Source organism: Podarcis melisellensis, assembly GCF_964234715.1.
Source record: "Podarcis melisellensis genome assembly, chromosome: 7".
NCBI lineage: Eukaryota > Metazoa > Chordata > Lepidosauria > Squamata > Lacertidae > Podarcis > Podarcis melisellensis.
In genome coordinates this window covers 48,247,938-48,267,519 of record NC_138539.1, presented here as the reverse complement: position 1 = coordinate 48,267,519, position 19,582 = coordinate 48,247,938, and the positions used below count along the sequence as shown (strand labels likewise).

Genomic DNA, 19,582 nt, shown 5'->3' with positions numbered 1-19,582 from the left:
GTTAGTGACAGCCACTGCTAAAACATGATTAAATACAGTTGCTGTAAGGAATAGAAACATCTGTCTAACCTCACAAGACCAGCTTTTAGATGCTTTAAAAATAAATTTTGGGAGGATTGTGCAGAAGCAATCATGAATCTAAAGATAATCTCCTAACTTCTCTCTGTAGATTGCAATTCTAGTTCAAGAGTACACTGTGTATCTAGTAATTTAAGTAGGTTTAGCTGCATAACATACACATTTAAAGTTAAAACTTACTTTTTTGTTTTTTTCACCACATGTAAGTGAACTTCATGAATGAAGTTTGGAGAGGAAAGGCGGAATGGTAATGTAGTCATTTCAAAATATTTGAGGAGCATACATTAAAATCTGCTTCAGATTACGCAGTGTATTACCCTATCTGAGTTCTGGTTTCTTACATTAAACATCCCCCGTTGACAGCCTGATAACTCACAGCTCACTGTTCTGAAGTATAGGTAAAGGTAGAGGTACCCATGACTGTAAGGTCCAGTTGCGGATGACTTGGGTTGCGCGCTCACCTCGCTCTATAGGCCGATGGAGCCGGCTTTTGTCTGTAGACAGCTTCCGGGTCATGTGGCTAGTATGACTAAGCCGCTTCTCGTGAACCAGAGCAGCGCACAGAAACGCTGTTTACTTTCCCGCTGGAGCAGTACCTATTTATCTACTTGCACATGACGTCCTTTCGAACTGCTAGGTGGGCAGGAGCTGGGACTGAACAACAGGAGCTCACCCCATTGCGGGGATTCGAACCGCCAACCTTCCGATTGGCGAGCCCTAGGCTCTGGTTTAGACCACAGCGCCACCCGTGTCCCTTAGTTCTTAGCAAAACACTTTTAATATAATCAAAGACCAGGATGTAACAATAAAATCTATCATCTACGCTGAGACGGAGTGGTCTGCACATCATGTTAAGTCATCTAATTAGTGTACCACAAGTAGAGAGATATTATGAATACCTAAACAATAGACCCTGAACATATTCAAGTAACTTAAAGTGAAGACTAGCAAGGAATCTAAGGAGTCTAATCTACAGGAATTAGAAAGATTCCCAATTTGTATACTATAAAAGTGAAAATATGCAAACTCTGGCTTAGGGCTTAGTTCTGTCTTTATGGAGTTTAAGAATTTGTAAGTACTTATATCAAACTTAAATTTTTTGTTAGGTCAGCAACACAAAACCAATATTCAATGCTTATTCAATAGAATAAACTGCATTTACATTGGTATCTTGCTAAATTGGACATACTAAATTATATGAATGCTAGTGCTGTCAAACACATTAGTTACGAGAATATCCCAAAATTACAGTTTGCAATAAATAGAAACTAGGTTTAATCGTGCCCTTGTTTCATTACAATTTGCATTCAGATTATTTTAGGGCATTGTAAAGCACACACCTTAAACACAGTATTCTGTGTTAAATTCATAGGTCTTTGCATTAGTAGCCCTGAGATTAATTATATGGCATTGAAAACATCTGTCCCCTCAGTGTACCCAGTGGACAAGTCATATCTTCAAAATCACCTACACTGTGTGGGTACCTGAAACTTCTATCTGGTGCAACTATCTTTGACTATTAAGGCCAGGGATGGGTAATTGTGGCCCTCTGGATGCTGCTGGGTTACAACTTGTATTATCCCTGAAACTGGCTTTTGCTGGCTGTGGCTGATGAGAGTAGAAGTTCAACAATACCTGGAGGGCCACAGGTTAGCTATGTATACATTCCACTTGCACAGCAGTTTGGTCTCTGTTAATATAATATTTTTCCCACCCACCTTTCTACTCAATTTTTTTTGACTGCTTGTTAGATTTATATAATTTATGTACCTAATATATATATATATAAATATATATATAAAAAATAAAAGCTTTTTAAAGAGACTTTATTTTGTTCTTATTTTAATTTAAAATTTATGTAAAATTGATATAAAGTGTTGTGTTACTTGGGTTAGGATAGCCCTGGTTTGGGGATGACTCTTGCATTTTCCATTTGCCTATAACAAAATTAATAAATATAAACAATAATAAAACTTGAATTTTAATCTCAGGTAACTATATTAAAGTAAAATTATTATACCAGACTGTAAGCAACTGAACTCATGTTTTCATCTGTATGCAGTTCAGATTTTATTTTCTGAAGTAGTTCCTTACAGCTAGAACAATAGTCTTAAAGGTCTGGCCGAACTCCAAAACCAGGTCCCTTGGGTGGTTCTGTCAGAGAAGTGAGACCACCAGCTGGCTCACAAGAGAAGCGCCCACTCCTGCAAAAAGAGAGAGCAATTAACTTATGTATTACTTCCATTGCACTACTCATCTTCAAGGGTAAACAGAAGACACTCATTTTCTTCAAACCTCTTTAGTTCTGGATATTTGTGAAAACATGAACCTAGTCGCAAGTTTAAAAACAAGTTCAAAAGCCAATGTATGCATGCTACTTTCTAAGCACAGTTGTAGTTCTTGCATGTTCAACTTTATAGCTCCACTGAAGTAACTTGGGGTTACATCTGAGTATAGGATCAGGCTGTGTCTTGTAAACCAAAGATGTAGGTTGAATTTTACAAGTTGAATGTTAGGGGAAAAACCCTCAGTTGTTAAATTACTGTGTGTTTATTACATTTTTATCCTGCCCTTTTTCTGAGGACTCCCATATTCTCACAGCAACCCACTGAAATAGGTTAAGCATATATGGGACCAGCCCAGTCTTCCTGTGAGCGACATGGCTGAGCAGAGATTTGAATCTGGTTCTCTCTGGTCTTAGTCTAGCACGGTGCCTCACTGGCATAACATTCTTCCTCTGTAGCAAGCATACAATCAAATTACAAAAGAAAGTGATGCGGCAAATACGGTTTCTCAAAAATAAAAATAATTTTGTGTCTGAGAGCATCACAATTTGACTATAACTTGCAAAATGATTGCCACAAATCAGTGAATCTGATTTATTTAGAGTGCTGTATAGCCACTGAAGGCACTTGATCTGAAATCTATGCAGTGTAAAACTAGCTTGAGCCTCCTGACTGTAAAGAAGTGAAGATGTAAGCATGTCAAATAAACACTTGAATAAACACACAATTAAATTTAGAAGCAATCCCATCTCACTGAAGTTTGGTCAAGACTCAGTACTGCTGTGAATTCAGCTATTTCACTGAAATATTTTGGCAACTAGGACACAGACCCTTAAAGTTTATAAACTTGAAGCATCATTGGAATAAAGGTTTATATTTGGTTTCCCATATCTATAGATATGTTTGCAACTTGCTGTGGAAAGAATATGTAATGCTAATTACATATGATATTACTGTTCCCAATTTTCCTTAGTATTTATTATATGGTACAAATGAATAAAATACCTTGGTCCAGGTTTTGGAACTTTTCCAGCTTTTAGTTCATCAATTATGTCTTCTATGTCTTTTGTTGTCAGATCTTCCTGAAATGTGAAATAAGGAAAATGTAAACATTTCCTGACATTTAAAAAAGTATTATAGCATTTTTTGGGGACTAAAAGTATCACTCTGTGGTAATTCTATTAACCCTTGAAAAAATGTAGGCATAATTATAGCTTGTAAGTGGGGCAGGTTTCCTGCTGTCTAGTAGATCCTACAATTTGTCAATATGGTTATGGGAACAAATGCTCACAGCAATACACTACTGTCACACAGCAAACACAGAATACAAACTGGTTCAAATCTAGCTCATTTTCAATAAAAAAAATAACAATCCACTTAATTATTTATGTGAGGAAACAACTTTTAGTACTCTTAAAATAAAGAAAAAACAGGATAAGTTAAACTGGATAAACATAGTTTGATTACATTGGGTTATATTTGGTTACTCTGAATAGTAAACTCAGATGGTAAGCACCAAGAGGTATTGCAGAAGTACACTTTAAAGGAGGGGTACAGGACAACCCCTCTTCTAACAGCTCATTGAGGACTGAGCACACTCAGTATCTGGTGGGGAAAGAAAAGTGTGTGTTTGAGGGAGGGAGGGGGAATGAAATGAGTTAACCTGCTAGCATTGTCCTCTTCCAGGATATCAACAGGATAGTTATTTTAATGCAAATATTTTGTTACAATTTTGGGGGCTATTTTGCCGTGCAAATTCCAAAGCAAACCTAGTTAAGTGTCCCAGTAGTACAGGACAGAATAAGCTGTGGCTAAGAGAGAGGGGCTTATGACAACCCTGCAATAAAGTCATACTGTATGCCGCAAATCAAGCTCAAGTGGTTATTACACTTCAGCGTTGTTCAGAGATATTACACCCTAGTGCAGGTTTGAGGATTGGGATGAAGCAAATAGCGTGTGCAAATCTGCAGTGATACCTATTTCTCTCATTGCAGATTGAGCTGATAAAAGATTTTACAACAACCCTGCAGGGTTGTTGCAGGTTGGGGGCTGTGCTGAGAGAGAGAGAGATAGAGAAGCTTATGACAACTCTGCCATAGACAACTATTAATATTGGAGGTCAGAGGTGGGGCTGAAGTCGATTCATATTAAAAAGGTAAAAGTAAAGGTACCCCTGCCCGTACGGGCCAGTCGTGACCGACTCTGGGGTTGTGTGCTCATCTCGCTTAAGAGGCCGGGAGCCAGCGCTGTCCGCAGACACTTCCAGGTCACGTGGCCAGCGTGACGAAGCTGCTCTGGCGAGCCAGCACTAGCGCAGCACACAGAAACGCCGTTTACCTTCCCTCTATAAAGTGGTACCTATTTATCTACTTGCACTTAGGGGTGCTTTCGAACTGCTAGGTGGGCAGGAGCTGGGACCGAACGACGGGAGCTCACCCCGCCGCTGGGATTCGAACCGCCGACCATACGATCGGCAAGTCCTAGGCACTGAGGTTTTACCCACAGCGCCATCCGCGTCCCTTGATTCATCTTACCAGTCAAAAACTCTCCATACTTCTCAGGAGGAAGAAAAGGCCACTCTGCATGAACTGCTACTTCAGACCACCTTGCAGAGAGGAAGGTTTGTGTTCTATTAACTTGCATGCAGACCAGCTGCACTTTATATTAAGGTTGGAGTCAAGGCAAGGAAGAGACTACTTTTTTGATGCTAGTGTTTGTGTATTCATCTCCCCTAAAGCCACAGGATCAGACAACAAATGCACCCCATGGATACACTGCAACATTTTGATGGAGGGACCCACTTGTACTTACATAATAGTTATCATTTATTTGTACCATTGGTGCATTTACACAAGCCCCCAAACATTCCACTTCAATCAGAGTGAAGAGTTTATCAGGTGTTGTTTCTCCAACTTTTATACCTAGGGACATAAGCAAAAACAAAGCATTAGAACCTTGCAGGCCTTTTCCCACTTGCCCTGGGAGACCGGGGCCCCGACTGACTCCAGCTACAAAAGCTGAGGCTGCTGAACACTCTTGGGCTGGGGTATTGTTTAGCGGGAGGTTGTTGCTGTTATTTATATTTTTTAAAAAATATCTTTATTTTAGATCTTATTAGGATTTATGTGGAAATTGTTTAATTTTGTTGTATGTTTATTGTTTATGACCACTTTTGTTGTTTGTAATTATGTATTTTTTCATGTTGTAAGCCGCCTTGAGCATGGTTTGAACTATGGAAAGGAGGAATACAAATAAAATGATGTATGTGTGTCTCTAATCTCAAACACTATTTTCATAGTGATTTCCTTAAATATAAATAAGGACAAAATGCATAGATTGTGTCTGTTTACACAATCGTGTGCAAACAGGTGCTCTGTGTGTGATCCCCAGCCTGATCTAACAGCAGGGGTTGCATTCAAAGTTACAGGACTATAAAGATCTGGCTGTTAGAGCAGGCTGGAGAATCTAGTTTTATAGTGCATGCACTGTTGAATAAAGACTGATATTTAAAATTATAGCTGTTTTAGACCTTATAAAACTGAAAGCAGTTGGCTGCATTATATGAATGCCTGTGTGGCAGTGGCATCCTGCCAGGATGACAGCTACACCCCCACCACTGTAATATATTTAGCAAAGTGTCAGGATGTGAAAACTTAATGTTTCTCTCCGTTGTTGAACAGATCCATAAAGGTTGTACTTGTCTCATAACATTCAAGAGGTTACTGACCAAGGTGTGGTAGAGTGAGAGATGATGTCTGGTCAGACCTGGACAAAGATCCAAGCTATAGAAACTATAGCATTAAAACAGCCACAGCCATTTTTAAGCAAATTAGGAGAGGGGATGTTGAAAACATTAGGCTCCCTTAATTTTTATGTTTACCTCCTTTTTTCAGCATTTCCTGAAACTTCAAGTTGTATATACTGTATAACCTGTTATTCAGAACAGATTGATGTCCCCAGAAGAGAAGGGCATACAATTTCTAGTTGTAATGTGGGCTTACGGTTATGCAGATAATTATCACTGCTGTTAAGCAGGCCTGCTCCTATGCTCTCATTTAAAGTATTTTCAGTTTCAGTTTAAAACATTATTATTTGAAGTGATGAGGTTTTCACTTTTTAGTTTGATTCCAAACACTTTCTTTACTTTCATTTCCAGGAAGAAGAAGGTGTAGTAGCAGAGAAAATGACTATACATTAAAAATGTTCTGGAGCCTTACCAAATCCTCTGTAAAAGGTAGTACAATGTAAATGAAGAACCCCACATAAGAGAAGTAAGCTACATATCCTACCAAGTTTCTTCTGAATGGCTTCTAATATGCTATCCGAGTCACACAGCATGCAAGGCGTAGTGGTGCAGATCTGAATATGGTATTTCCCAACGGGTTTACGATTATACATTGTATAAAAGGTTGCTACTTCATAAACTCTCATGGGAGGTATGTCTAGAATCTCAGCAACCTGTAACAATAAAAGACTGTTTTATTTTTTCAGGACATAAAATGAGCAGTTTCAACTAACACTAACATTTTGAAAAGCAATTATAATGCCAGCGAATGATATGAATCCTTGTATTTCTTAACCAACAATTTTTTTCCACAAAATGTGATAGTAAATGTGCATTTTTTTCAAGCGTTTCTTCTTCCAAGATTGATTATTAACAAGGTTTATTGTTAATAATTATTAACAAGGTGTTATTGTTAATATAGTTCATGACCCGGACTACAGTTACCATCAGCCCCAGCTAGGAGAGCCTTTGGGGTACAAATGATGGAATTTGAATCCAACAACAATAGTAGATCCACAGGCCATGATTTAATCCATTAACTCACTGGTAGAAATTATCAATAAATATTTTAAAGTGCTAGATTTGAGACTATTCAAAACCATTTTACAGACTATCAAAACTATTTACAGACTAGAAAATGTTCTACCACATAATTCAAAGCAGCACCAAAAAAAACACATCCCTGTTGTCCTATTCTGTCTTTTAGTATACCTATGAGTGCACTACCCTTGACCTTCATATAGTACATCAGCAACGTAGTCGGATAGGAACAGTCAGTGCACTTTTATTCAGATACAGAAGTCTTTTAGAAGATTTCTTCATGACACAACTTTATTAAAAATCCATAGTATAGACAGTAAAGTTTTTAATAACTACTACTACTTACACTGGTATAGCTTCTTTCACATAATGTGCTTTACATTTTGTACAAGACTAACCAACTATTATAAACAGCATTATCCACGATTCATATGCAAAAATACACAGTAATGATTACATACAAACAAATATACATACATACATACATACATACAACTGATCAAATAAACAACAGGGACATTCCAAAGGGCCTTAAGAAATCATGTACAATATTCCTTAACTCAAGACCAATAATCACATAAGCAAATGATTAAACAGATCAATTCTCATGCTCAAACAACTGTAAACTCAAACTCAGGTCTCACACTCAAAACATTTTTAAACCCTTAACTAATATCCACAAAAAACCTGCCTTAGTGAAATATTGAATATAGGCAAGCTATATAAGCCAAAAGTTGGTCTGTCTGATATTCTGTTCTCTTAATCTACACATCAATCTCTGACTTTTGTCTTCTGGGTTTCTGGGGTTTTCCTGTTGTTATTCTGTCTTTCACAGCTACAATAAACCTACCACTAAAATTATGGACTGGACCTTTCTTCGTCAGAGGGCAAACGGGCAAATTTAGCAGGGGATCAAATACTTCCCCCCCTCACTGTAAATACGATAGCTTAGCTACCAGGATATTTTCCCCAACATCTGTTATACCACTCTGTGATGGACTGGATGTTGATGGGAGCTCCAGTTCCCTTCGTATAGGATTCTGGATGCAGCTAATAAGCGCCCATTTCCAAATGTCATGTTTTACTGACACATCCAAGTAATTCAACAACAACAACAACAACAACAACAACAACGTGTAGCAGAACTCTGTATACCAGAAACCTATTCTTTTGGTCTTTAATCATTCTCAAACATTTTTTTGCCCAGTCGCATTTCCACCTAAGATGATAAAACCACCCTCCTCTTTTTGGTATTTGCAGAAGGTGTCTAGGTAATTACTATTTTATGTCGTTTCGCAAGAGTAATATACCACTGGGGCCATGCATATACAGTGGTACCTCGGGATGCGAACGGGATCCGTTCCGGAGCCCCGTTTGCGTCCCAAACAGAACGTAAGACGTGACAGCGTGTCTGTGCGTGCGCAGGTCGCGTTTTGCTGCTTCCGCACATGACGTCATTTTGACTGTTTGCGCATGCGTGAGCAGTGAAACCTGGAAGTAACACGCTCCTGTTACTTCCGGGTTGCCGTGGAGCGCAACCCGAAGGCGCTCAACCTGAAGCGTATTTATCCCGAAGTATGACTGTAAAACAGTTCTTGCTTGTTCCCATATTTAACAAAAACTTACAAACCAATAGCCGAAGCTTTTCCTACACTTTCATCAGAACATTTTCACCAATATTCTGAGCCCACTTGAGAATGTATTCTTTGACCTGTTCCTCTGCATCATAATTTAACAATAATTGATGAACTTCAATATGAGCTTCTCAAACTCTGCCATATCTTTTTGTTGATCATTATATCTAAGAATGTGTTTGAAAATATCTTAACCATGGAGGGTTTGCCTCCTGAAATAATGAAGTACCTTATTCATCGCTGATATAGGTAGCCATCCATGCTGTCTTTGGGCTAGATCCAGGACTGACATCACTGCTCCAGATTTGTGTCCCTCTGGATAGTTGCTTACTATTGCCTCTATTCGCTGTTAAAGAAAATAAGCATTACAATAGCAAAAAAAAATCAGTTTTCTGTAAAGATACAGCCTATCAAGTATCATGACATACCTTATAGTTTTCAGGTGTGAAATCAAATTGAGTATTTGGGTTGTTTTCAGGAGTATCTCTGTGCTGTACAAACAAAATAATGAAACAATTACACATATTTAGAACACATATGTCAGATGCAGCAAAAACAAGACTATTCTACCTTAATAGTTATGTAGAAGATGGTATTTTGTACAAACACAGCTTCTCGTGCAAGTATGAAAAGATGCATCTGCAAAAAAAAAATTCTTCTATTCAACAGATACAGGAGTTGCTTTCTCCTATACATCTGGTCAGCCTATTTCAAACAGACTGAAATAAAATATTGTTCCCTGCAGTTTATTCATAGACTCAACATATGAAAAAAGCTTTTTTAAAAGACTAACACTTTAGGGAATTAGAGCTTCAACCCTGTATAAGTATTATAGGTAAATTCCACTAGTATCAACATTGGTGTATTTGCTTTAAGGATTGCAAAAATAAAAACGCAATGCAAACTGTAGGGATTGTACAACAGTCAGCTGATTGGTCAAAATTTAACTATCACTTTACTATTTCATAGTCCCCAAGCCAAGTTAATACCAAACGGGACAGCCAGAATATCTCCTAGCATGAAACATAGTATGAAGTATAGGCAGGTTGAAACTGCTACAGTGCACCTTTTCTTGAAAAAACATCCCTTGATCCATTCTCCAACTACCTACCACCTTCCATCTTTGAACTCCTAGAGCATGCCGCTTATTCCTGTAATGTTGCCTTTTTCTTTCCTACTCAACTCCCTCCACAGCCCTTCTTCTTTGTCCCCTTGGCAAAGACTCTGGTTCATACCCTAATCATCTCTCATATAGAATAGCGCAATCTTCTCCTTGCTGGTCTTCTCAATTTTGCCTTCTCATTTCTTTTCCAGCACTCTCCTGCCAAAATTGTTCACTTCTGTTGCTGCTCTGATTGTGAGACACTCCTCCCTAAATCCCCTCACTGGTTTTTACTTAGTTCCCACATTCAGAACATACACCTTGCTCTTACCTTCAAATGTCTTTCCCCTTCTCATCTCTCCACTATATCCAATATATCCCTGCCCATGACGTTTGCCCCTTCAGCTTCACCATTCTGTGTGTTTACTGCTGCCTTCTTTTCCCTCCCCATCGTCTTTGTTTTCCCTGTACAGAAGTTTAGTTAAGCTCCTCAGAGACAGGAACCAGTACTTTTGTGCTCTGTAAAGTGTTATGCATATTGATGGCATTATATACATAAATAATGATTACATCTCAAGTAAAGAAAAAAACCACTAAATACGTTCAAGTAGCTAAGTGCCTGATAAAAATTAAAAGCAATAATTTCTGCTTCAGAATACAAAAGAGCCACAGAGGGTTTAATTATGTATTGCAATACAGGTACACATAGAGGAGTCATGTATCATAAAGAATGGTTCATGTTATTTTTCTGAGCATATATGCATATATATATATATATATATATATATATATATGCATATTTAGACCCATAGCCCCCTATTATGTAGTTTTCCCCACTGCACATTTTGTCTTTATATCAGGAGGTCATCTATATTAGGGGAAGATGCCTTTTATTCAGTCAAACTGTCTCAGTATTGTCTATGCTGAGTGGCAGTAGCTCTCAAAGGTTTCAGCAAGGAGTCTTTCCTGATCCTACCTGTAAATGTCAAGGGGTTTGAACCTGGGACATTTTTGCATACAAAGCATGTGCTCCACCATTAAGCTAGACAGCAGGACTTAACATCAGAAGTGTTGTAAAGTCATACAACATGGGCAAAATTTATCAAGCCTTACTGACATTTCAGCATACCCTACCGAGTGGGGTTAATGTTGTGATAACTCTTTTGCTGCCTTCATGCCAAATTTCTCTTGCCTGTCTATTTACAGGTTCCAGTTACAGTAGAACTTCTACTCACGACCACAATCCATTCCGGAGGCCCATCCTTATGGTGAAACGGGTCATTGGGAGAGGTGCCGTTGTGCGCAGGCGCGGGCAGCGATCACCCGCTTCTGCGCATGTGCAAATGGCGATTGCCACTTCTTTGCGTCTGCGAATGGCAATAGCCCCTGTGCATGCGGAAACGGCAGCAAACCCACTGGTTATTTCCAGGTTTCCCGCGGTCGCAACTTGGAATGTCTGCGAGTGGAGGCGGTTTTAAGTAGAGGTTCTACTATACAGTTAAGTGAAAATGTAGATACAGCGGTGCACCGCAAGACGAACGCCTCGCAAGACGAAAAACCCGCTAGACGAAAGGGTTTTCCGTTTTGGAGGCGCTTCGCAAAACGAATTTCCCTATGGGGTTGCTTCGCAAGACGAAAAAAATCTTGCATCCCCCCCGCGGGTTCTTTTCGCTTTTTTCACCCTTTTCTTAAGCCGCTAAGCCGCTTATCAGCTGTTCCGCTGATAAGCCGCTTAACAGCTGATCGCTGGAAGCCGCTTGACAGCTGTAGCGCTAATCCGCTAAGCTGTCAATGGGCTTGCTTCGCAAGACGAAAAAACCGCTAGACGAAGAGAATCGCGGAACAAATTCTTTTCGTCTAGCGAGGCACCACTGTACAAGTCTTTGAAATAAAGCCATATAGAAGCACCAGTTTGTACAATCTATAAAGCAACAACGGTATCAAAGTTACAAATATGACCCACGAAAACTTCCTGCTGAAACAGGTTAACTTCCAGGTTAACAGTACCACCATTACTGCAGAACAGATGCATTATTCCAACACCCAAATAAACAGAAATAATTAAAGCTTTTGAACTCATATGGAGTTACTCAAATACATTCTCTCTCCATAAAATCTCATCTTCATTAATATAAAAAGGAGAGATATTATCAATGTAGTCTTACATTTGCTGAGAAAAATGGATTGTGATATTACTGTGGAGGACAAGTGATAAAAAAGACAATAAAAAACACATTTCTCAATTTTCAGTTACATCTGCTTTAGTTGTACATACAAATTGCTTACCACAAACAAAGCTCCACCACCACCATTGCGTACAGCTGTTGCATGAAGAGAGCGAATCTGTGCCACCTACAAAGCACATTTTATAGAAGGTAAGCATCTGTTTTAAAGTTACATCTTACATAAAGAGTACCACATTTAAAAAAAAAGCAGGGAATACCAGAGAAACCAATATTTAACCCACCTGAAAAAAGTTTTGTGTCTGCCCATCCCTTCTGCTCCTAAACAACTTATATAATTCATGATGGCGCTACCAACTGGAAGCTCAGAGCAGAAGATGATGATGGGCATGATTTTAGCCTGCCTGTGACCCTCCTATGAGAACCGCCTCAAATACTTCTTTTCCACAGGAACTACAAAACCACAGTAAAGTTTGCTTGTGCATCAGTTTTCAAAGCTTTATCACCCTCAGCCATTATATCAATCCACTGTCTCACACCAATATGCTTGATTGGAATCCTCCAGTAATTTTGATCTAACAGCATGCTTATCTAACAACTAAGTGGTCTGCATCATAGAAGACTACCAAAGTGTGCTGCAGCACTAAAGAAGGCACATTACTTGAATCACTGAAATTGCTATAAATAGTACCCAAATAAAGTGCAGTAGTAGGAAAACATTGCAAATCAATGTGCTAAGAGGTCATAGAGAAAGAAACGGGAAAAGAAGTACAGTATATGCTTGGGCAGGTCTTGGGCAAGAGGCAATTTTACCATGAAGCAAGTGTACAATAACTAATATGAACAAACAGATTATCAATGCCCATTACTGTATAGCTATTGCCAAAACATAGAACTTAATGAGAAGCTATCTACAGGCTTCTGGCTAAGCAACAAAAATGAACCTGAATTTATCTTGGAATACCTATTTGCCACTATATACTCTCTCCTAGTAGTTGTCTTGAGAAATAGTCTGGTAGCACACTCCTGCAAGAATTCAGGTGTGTGTTGATATACCTTTTCAAGTTTACAAAAGAGAAGGAACAGCAGTTGTATGCATTTGAACAGCATGGTGCATCACTGTGAGAGAACATCAGAATACTTTCCTAAACTGCTGCCTAACTTTAGAGAAGGGATGATAAACATGGACTAAAAATAGCCACATCCGTATTCCAACCCTGCCTCCCACAAACTTTAGTTGTAGGAGGTAAAAAACCACAAGTGTTTAGAAACAAATAGTTAGGCAATCAATTTTTTTTCTGCAGGGTCACCAGAATCTGTTGCTCATCTAAAAACTACTGTTTTTAGAAATTAATTATTCAAACAGCACATAGTTCAAACTATGGTATTCACTACCACATGATGTAATGACATGTTAACTCCAATTTAATTACTTTAAAAGGGAATTAGACAAATGATTGAGATAAGACTATCAATGGCTACTAGTTATGATGGCTATATGCCAAGTTCAGAGACAATATGCCTCTGAATACCACTTGTTAGCGAGGGCTATTGCCTTGGTGTCCTGCTTTCCATTGCCCTTTGGCTGTCCATTGTGGAGAAAAGGATGCTGAACTAGACAAGCCTTTGATCTGATACATCAGGATTCTTATGTGACTGGTGCCAAAAACAAATTTTAATTTTAAATTAAATGGAATATTTTCTTATTAAAGTAGAATCCTAGAATTGTAGTGTTGGAAGGGGCCATGGGGATCATCTAGTGTCCAACCTGCAATGCAGGAATCTTTCGCCGAATGTGGGGCTCAAACTCACAACCCTGGGATTAAGAGTTTCCTGCTCTACTGACTGACCTATATTATTCATTTATATACAGAAATTTGTATGCACATACAACTATTAATATGCTTCATGAAAACAGCTCAATAAAGTTGTATGCAAACTCTACTATTTAAAGTAACTCTTTAAAAAGGAATGAGACTGTTGCTTTAATAAAAAATATATTCAAAATGCACTAGAAATTCATCAATCTTGCAACTGTCTTAATGCTCTTGTGATAATTTCTATAACTGTTTCTGATCCCTTTTTGCCTGCAATTAGGGAACTCCTTTTCCATGCTAAGAAATACACATTGTTCTCTTCTTTCATCACCCACCTGTCAAAAACATGTATTTACGGTACTTAAAAACCAAAGTGACACAACAGTCCAAGTTATCTTAGATTTTATGCTGTTCATCTCAGCAGTAGCCCCTGCTATGGAATACCAATTCCAGTCACTGTGCTTCCTATTCACTAGCTATCTCTTAGGTATAACACAGGACTCCTGCCATCATTGGGCTCACCCAGGGCTTGTGTTGCTGGTCTGTTGGGCAGCCTTTGTCTGTGGTCAGAGGGAAAAAGCAGCAACGATAAAGCAGCGCAGCACAAGGTCTGAGCAAGTAAACAGACAACAAGGAGGGTGGTGCCGATGAGGAAACAGGCAGGACAGATACAGACCTACATGTTTAAAAGGGGCCTGCCAGGGAATCTATCTAAAGCCGGAATCGATTTAAAGTGCTTCCTAGGACCCCACCACTTGTGAGGCTCCAAAACCAAGTGCAAAGGCCCAGCAGAAAAAAGAGCTCATATGCTCACCCAACCTGCGCTTCCAATTCTCTATCCACAACTTTATCAAGATTTGACAGGATTAGGAGTTTGGTCTAACGCTGTCACTTGCAGTAGTTTGAACGTTCCCAAGACCTGACTTCACGTTACACGCGACAAACGTGTAACGCAACCCTTACGGTCGCTCCTGCTTGCAAAACAGCCATTCCAAAAAAAGAGGGTGGCATTCAGGAGGTGAAGAAGGCGGCGGCGGCGGCGGCGTTCGTCCTTTCCCATCTACCTGCCTCCCCGCGGTCCGCAGCCCATTCCCTCTCCTCGTATGGTTTATTTTTCTTTTATAAGGCTAATTCCCAGGAAAGCATGGACCCCAAAGCGGTAACCGTAAAGCAACCCCGCTCCCCACCAAACCCTCCGCCCAGCCCTTGTCCACCCCTCCCGCCATCTCCGCCGGGAGCGGGGCAGAAACCGAATCAAGCTCCTCCCTTTCCCCTTCCACCCGAGGAAGGCGAGGGCCGCCTCCATGCCCTTGGCCGCTACTGCCCTCCACCGACACTGCCGGGGACGCCCGACCAGCGCGCTGCAGGAAGCGGCGTTTCCCTCAGCCCCACCGCCCTCCTTACCGAACGCGCGAAAGCGGCCCGAAAAGGAGCGGACAGCAACATGGCGGCTCTCAGCCGCGGCTCCTCGCCGCCGCCGCTGCCGCCGGCAGACAAATGGAAAACTTCTCCTTCTCGAGGAGACGCTGCTGCCGCTGCTTACGCGCTCGGCGCCGCGCGCGCAGTCGCAGTGCGAGCTGCAGGCTGATCTGAGCATGCGCGCGCGACTCCGCCGCCTGCCGAAGATTGTGGACGCGCGTACGGAAGAGGAGGAGAAGGAGAATAGATAGGCGATGGGTTTCGAAAAGCAGCCCGATCGCGTTATGGAATGCTAATGGCAAAACGTTTTTTTTTAAAGCCAGAATGTGCGAAACTTCAAAACTAGCTATATTTAGACCACAGGTGTAAATGTATTTATTTGTCCAGGTCTTTCGAACCCGATGGTTCTTAGTTTTCATGATAGATGTCATCATGTCAGATTTTATTCTGTTTTATTTTATGTTACTGTATACAGTATATTGTATGCTGTGCCTCCAAGGAGCGCATCACAGCTGTTGGTGTCACTGTGGCAGCAGCAGAAAGCAGGTGATGCATTCCTTGGAGGACCGATCTGCTGCTCCTGTGGATCTGATCCTGCCACCTGAGGCGGTCGCCTCACCTTGCTTCATGGGTGGGCCAGCCCTAAAATTAATAATGGCTTGCCTTCAAAGTAGTGCCCATTAAAAAGAATGTGTACTGTACTATATTGCTGAAAAAGTCATTGTATCTCTGCCCTCTCCAAGATAAGGTTGACTCAGTTCTAGGTCTCAACTAGAGCTGTTGTGAGTTTTGTCACATACTTAGGCTGTGGTAACGAACAGGAGTTCTGTCTTTCTTTTCATCTGGTCATGCAACATGCAGTTTATCTCCTGTCCCTATTCCATAATTTCCACACCATGCTCTGGCACCACCATTCTTTAATGGGTGCTACCATCTGGCTGTGGGTGGCTGTTACTTGCAGCGAAGAATCATCTCATCATATGCCATGTATAAAATGTGGTGCTTACCACCATTATCAGTTGTTACTGTTAAAAGCTGCTTGTATACATATCCCGTTTCTGGAATTTAAATCCATTGCTATTCATCCTGTTTTTTCTCTGTTTCCTCTGAAAACCACATGAATTCCAAAAAAAACTTTACAGCAGTTAGAGGGGCCTTGTCACTCAGCTGGCACCAGCAGGGTGTACTTTGACAGTTACTAGCATGGATATATGCTTCTACTTTTTAATTTAGAAAAAGTGTAGACTATCAAGACCAGAATTTAGCTGCAAATAATAATAATAATAATAATAATAATAATAATAATAATAATAATAATAATAATAATAATAAATTTATTATTTATACCCCGCCCATCTGGCTGGGTTTCCCCAGCCACTCTGGGCAGCTTCCAACAGAATATTAAAATACAATAACCTATTAAACATTAAAAGCTTTCCTAAACAAGGCTGCCTTCAGATGTCTTCTAAAAGTCTGGTAGTTGTTTTTCTCTTTGACATCTGGTGGGAGGGCATTCCACAGGGCAGGTACCACTACCGAAAAGGCCCCTGCCTGCTTCCCTGTAACTTGGCTTCTCGCAGTGAGGGAACTGCTAGAAGGCCCTCGGCACTAGACCTCAGTGTCCGGGCAGAACAATGGGGGTGGAGATCCTCCTTCAGGTATACTGGACCAAAGCCGTTTAGGGCTTTAAAGGTCAGCACCAACACTTTGAATTGTGCTCGGAAACGTACTAGGAGCCAGTATAGGTCTTTCAAGACCAGTGTTATATGGTCTCGGTGGCCGCTCCCAGTCACCAGTCTAGCTGCCACATTCTGGATTAGTTGTAGTTTCCGGATCACCTTCAAAGGTAGCCTCACATAGAGCGCATTGCAGTAGTCCAAGTGAGAGATAACTAGAGCATGCACCACTCTGGCAAGACAGTCCACGGGCAGTTAGGGTCTCAGCCTGCATACCAGATGGAGCTGATGAGTACAGAATTGACCTGCGCCTCGATGGACAGCTGTGAGTCCAAAATGACTCCCAGGCTGCGCACCTGGTCCTTCAGGGGCACAGTTACCCCATTCAGCACCAGGGAGTCCTCCACACCCGCCCGCCTCCTGTCCCCCAAAAACAGTACAGTGGTACTTCGGGTTAAGAACTTAATTCGTTCTGGAGGTCCGTTCTTAACCTGAAACTGTTCTTAACCTGAAGCACCACTTCAGCTAATGGGGCCTCCTGCTGCTGCCGTGCCACCGGAGCACTATTTCTGTTCTCATCCTGAAGCAAAGTTCTTAACCCAAGGTACTATTTCTGGGTTAGGGGAGTTTGTAACCTGAAGTGTATGTAACCTGAGGTATCATTGTACTTCTTTCTGTCTTGTCAGGATTCAACCTCAATCTGTTAGCTGCCATCTATCCTCCAACCGCCTCCAGACACACAGGACCTTCACCGCCTTCACTGGTTCTGATTTGAAAGAGAGGTAGAGCTGGGTATCATCCGCATACTGATGAACACCCAGCCCAAACCATATAGATCACATGATTTCCCCATTGCTGAAAGAGACAGTGACATTGAAGTGACAGAGGCAATGGCATTAAGAGGTGTGAAACACAGGTTGTAAATCCACTTACAAGAATAACAAACAAAGCTCCTCTGTGACCCAAGTAACTGATCAAGTACATCAGCTTTTTTGTGGGAATTAACTAAAACTGAGTTTCCCACTGTCCCTTCATGAATAGATAAGAAAAATTCCAGCAGCATCATGTATCCTCTAATAGAAGATTAAAATGGTTTTCTATTTTCTGATGGAGGAGGAGTGCTTTGTTCTAGGTCCGGAAAACATTCAAAATAGTGCTGTTACTTGCTGCCACCTCCTGGATATATAAAAGATTTCTCTGACTCTCTTACAGCATACATGATTAATTCTCCATACAGTTCTGTGCATAGAGTTCTGACAATAAACCCTTGAGCATCAGAGATTCAAATACTCACTCATATATTTGTATAGATTTTGTTCACATATTTTAGTATATGTGCTGCTGAAGCGAGCACGATTTTGATCACATATTCAGATATTTGTTTAAATTTGTGTGCACAGACCATGGAGGGTAGTGTCCTAAAAACTAGATGGCAATCACAAATTAGGGAGAGATAAAATGCACAAATCTTTAATAAAAACCGTCCCCTAACCAAGCTGCTAAGTGATGTCCCATTACAGAAGAGTCTCAGTGCAAATATTTTGGTATTGTCTAAGGGGAAAGGGATTATATTTTAGGGGCAGGCACAGGGAATGCCTCTCTACATTCAAAAAGACTATAGAGACGCCATTATTAAGAACTTTGAGAAGGTGCTCTTTTAGAGGCTTTCGCCTATTTTTAACATGCTAAATGCAAAGCATTCTTTTCTCTACTAATATGCCAATGAACTCATTGACATCCATAGGGAAGATCCAATACCTGGCAAGATAGTGGAGGACATTTTGAGTGACTTCTTAAAGACATGCAAAATATCTTTTCACTATCTTGCCAGGTATGAGCAAAATGGATCCGCTGTTGCTTTTACCTATGCCTGTGACCAACAGTATTAAACACTGCTCAAATTTCTAATAATAGTATCAAATGGGTGCAATTTTCTTTTCCATCTCCCTGCACAAGTCATCACCAGGGCTACAAGCAAAGCCTGTATATCACAAAGGAGTGTCGAGTCCTTTAAGATGTACTGGAAGAAAACACAGGTTGCACTTGTAAAGGCCAACATTGTTCATTTGGAATAGCTATAAGAAGCAGAGTGAAGACATTTCAAATGATTGTATGGATCTCCCCAATGTTCATTGACCTTTAAATGCTTACAAGGCGGACATGACAGCCTAGCAGGAGGGATTTAGCAAGCTTATTTTTGATGTGTGCACCCTTTCATTATCAGTTAAAGTTCATTCTAGCTGTGTATTATTAAGCCCTTTACCTACTGGTATATGTTGTATGTTGCAAAAAATATGTTTTAAACCATTTTAGAATTTGGCTTAAGTTGGGAAGAAGAATCCTGTTAAGCTGAACATTAACACCCAGCTACTGTATGTCTATTTTATATTTGTTATTATTAAGAAGCAATCATATTCCGTTTTTAAACATTTTGTTCCAACATCTCTCCCAAGTTAAAATAGCCATGCAACTAAATATTTTTGAAAGTAGATGACCAGTATGCTTCATCCCAAGTGAACAGGTTTTATCATCAGGTTTTAAACCCATGTGATACTAGGTTATT

The 19,582-nt window shown here is 40.3% G+C and overlaps 1 protein-coding gene across 1 annotated transcript; it reads right to left on the bottom strand.

Annotated features, from left to right (window-relative positions):
- Positions 1–2,123: 2,123 nt before the first annotated feature.
- On the bottom strand, positions 2,124–15,499 carry NDUFV2 (NADH:ubiquinone oxidoreductase core subunit V2). The gene is made up of 8 exons (XM_081918131.1): positions 15,329–15,499; positions 12,211–12,276; positions 9,251–9,313; positions 9,052–9,168; positions 6,653–6,821; positions 5,175–5,284; positions 3,369–3,445; positions 2,124–2,282 (listed from the first exon to the last, which is right to left on the bottom strand). Exons 1-8 carry the CDS (start codon positions 15,368–15,370, stop codon positions 2,189–2,191), a joined length of 738 nt encoding a protein of 245 aa, XP_081774257.1. The 5' UTR covers positions 15,371–15,499; the 3' UTR covers positions 2,124–2,188.
- Positions 15,500–19,582: the final 4,083 nt, after the last annotated feature.

Coding starts and splice junctions, on each gene's coding strand:
- NDUFV2 (XM_081918131.1), bottom strand. CDS start 15,370: ATGTTGCTGTCCGCTCCTTTTCGGGCCGCTTTCGCGCGTTCG. Junction 9,169..9,250: donor TCACACCTGAAAACTATAAG/GTATGTCATGAT, acceptor TTTCTTTAACAG/CGAATAGAGGCAATAGTAAG. Junction 5,285..6,652: donor AGCCATTCAGAAGAAACTTG/GTAGGATATGTA, acceptor TTATGTCCCTAG/GTATAAAAGTTGGAGAAACA.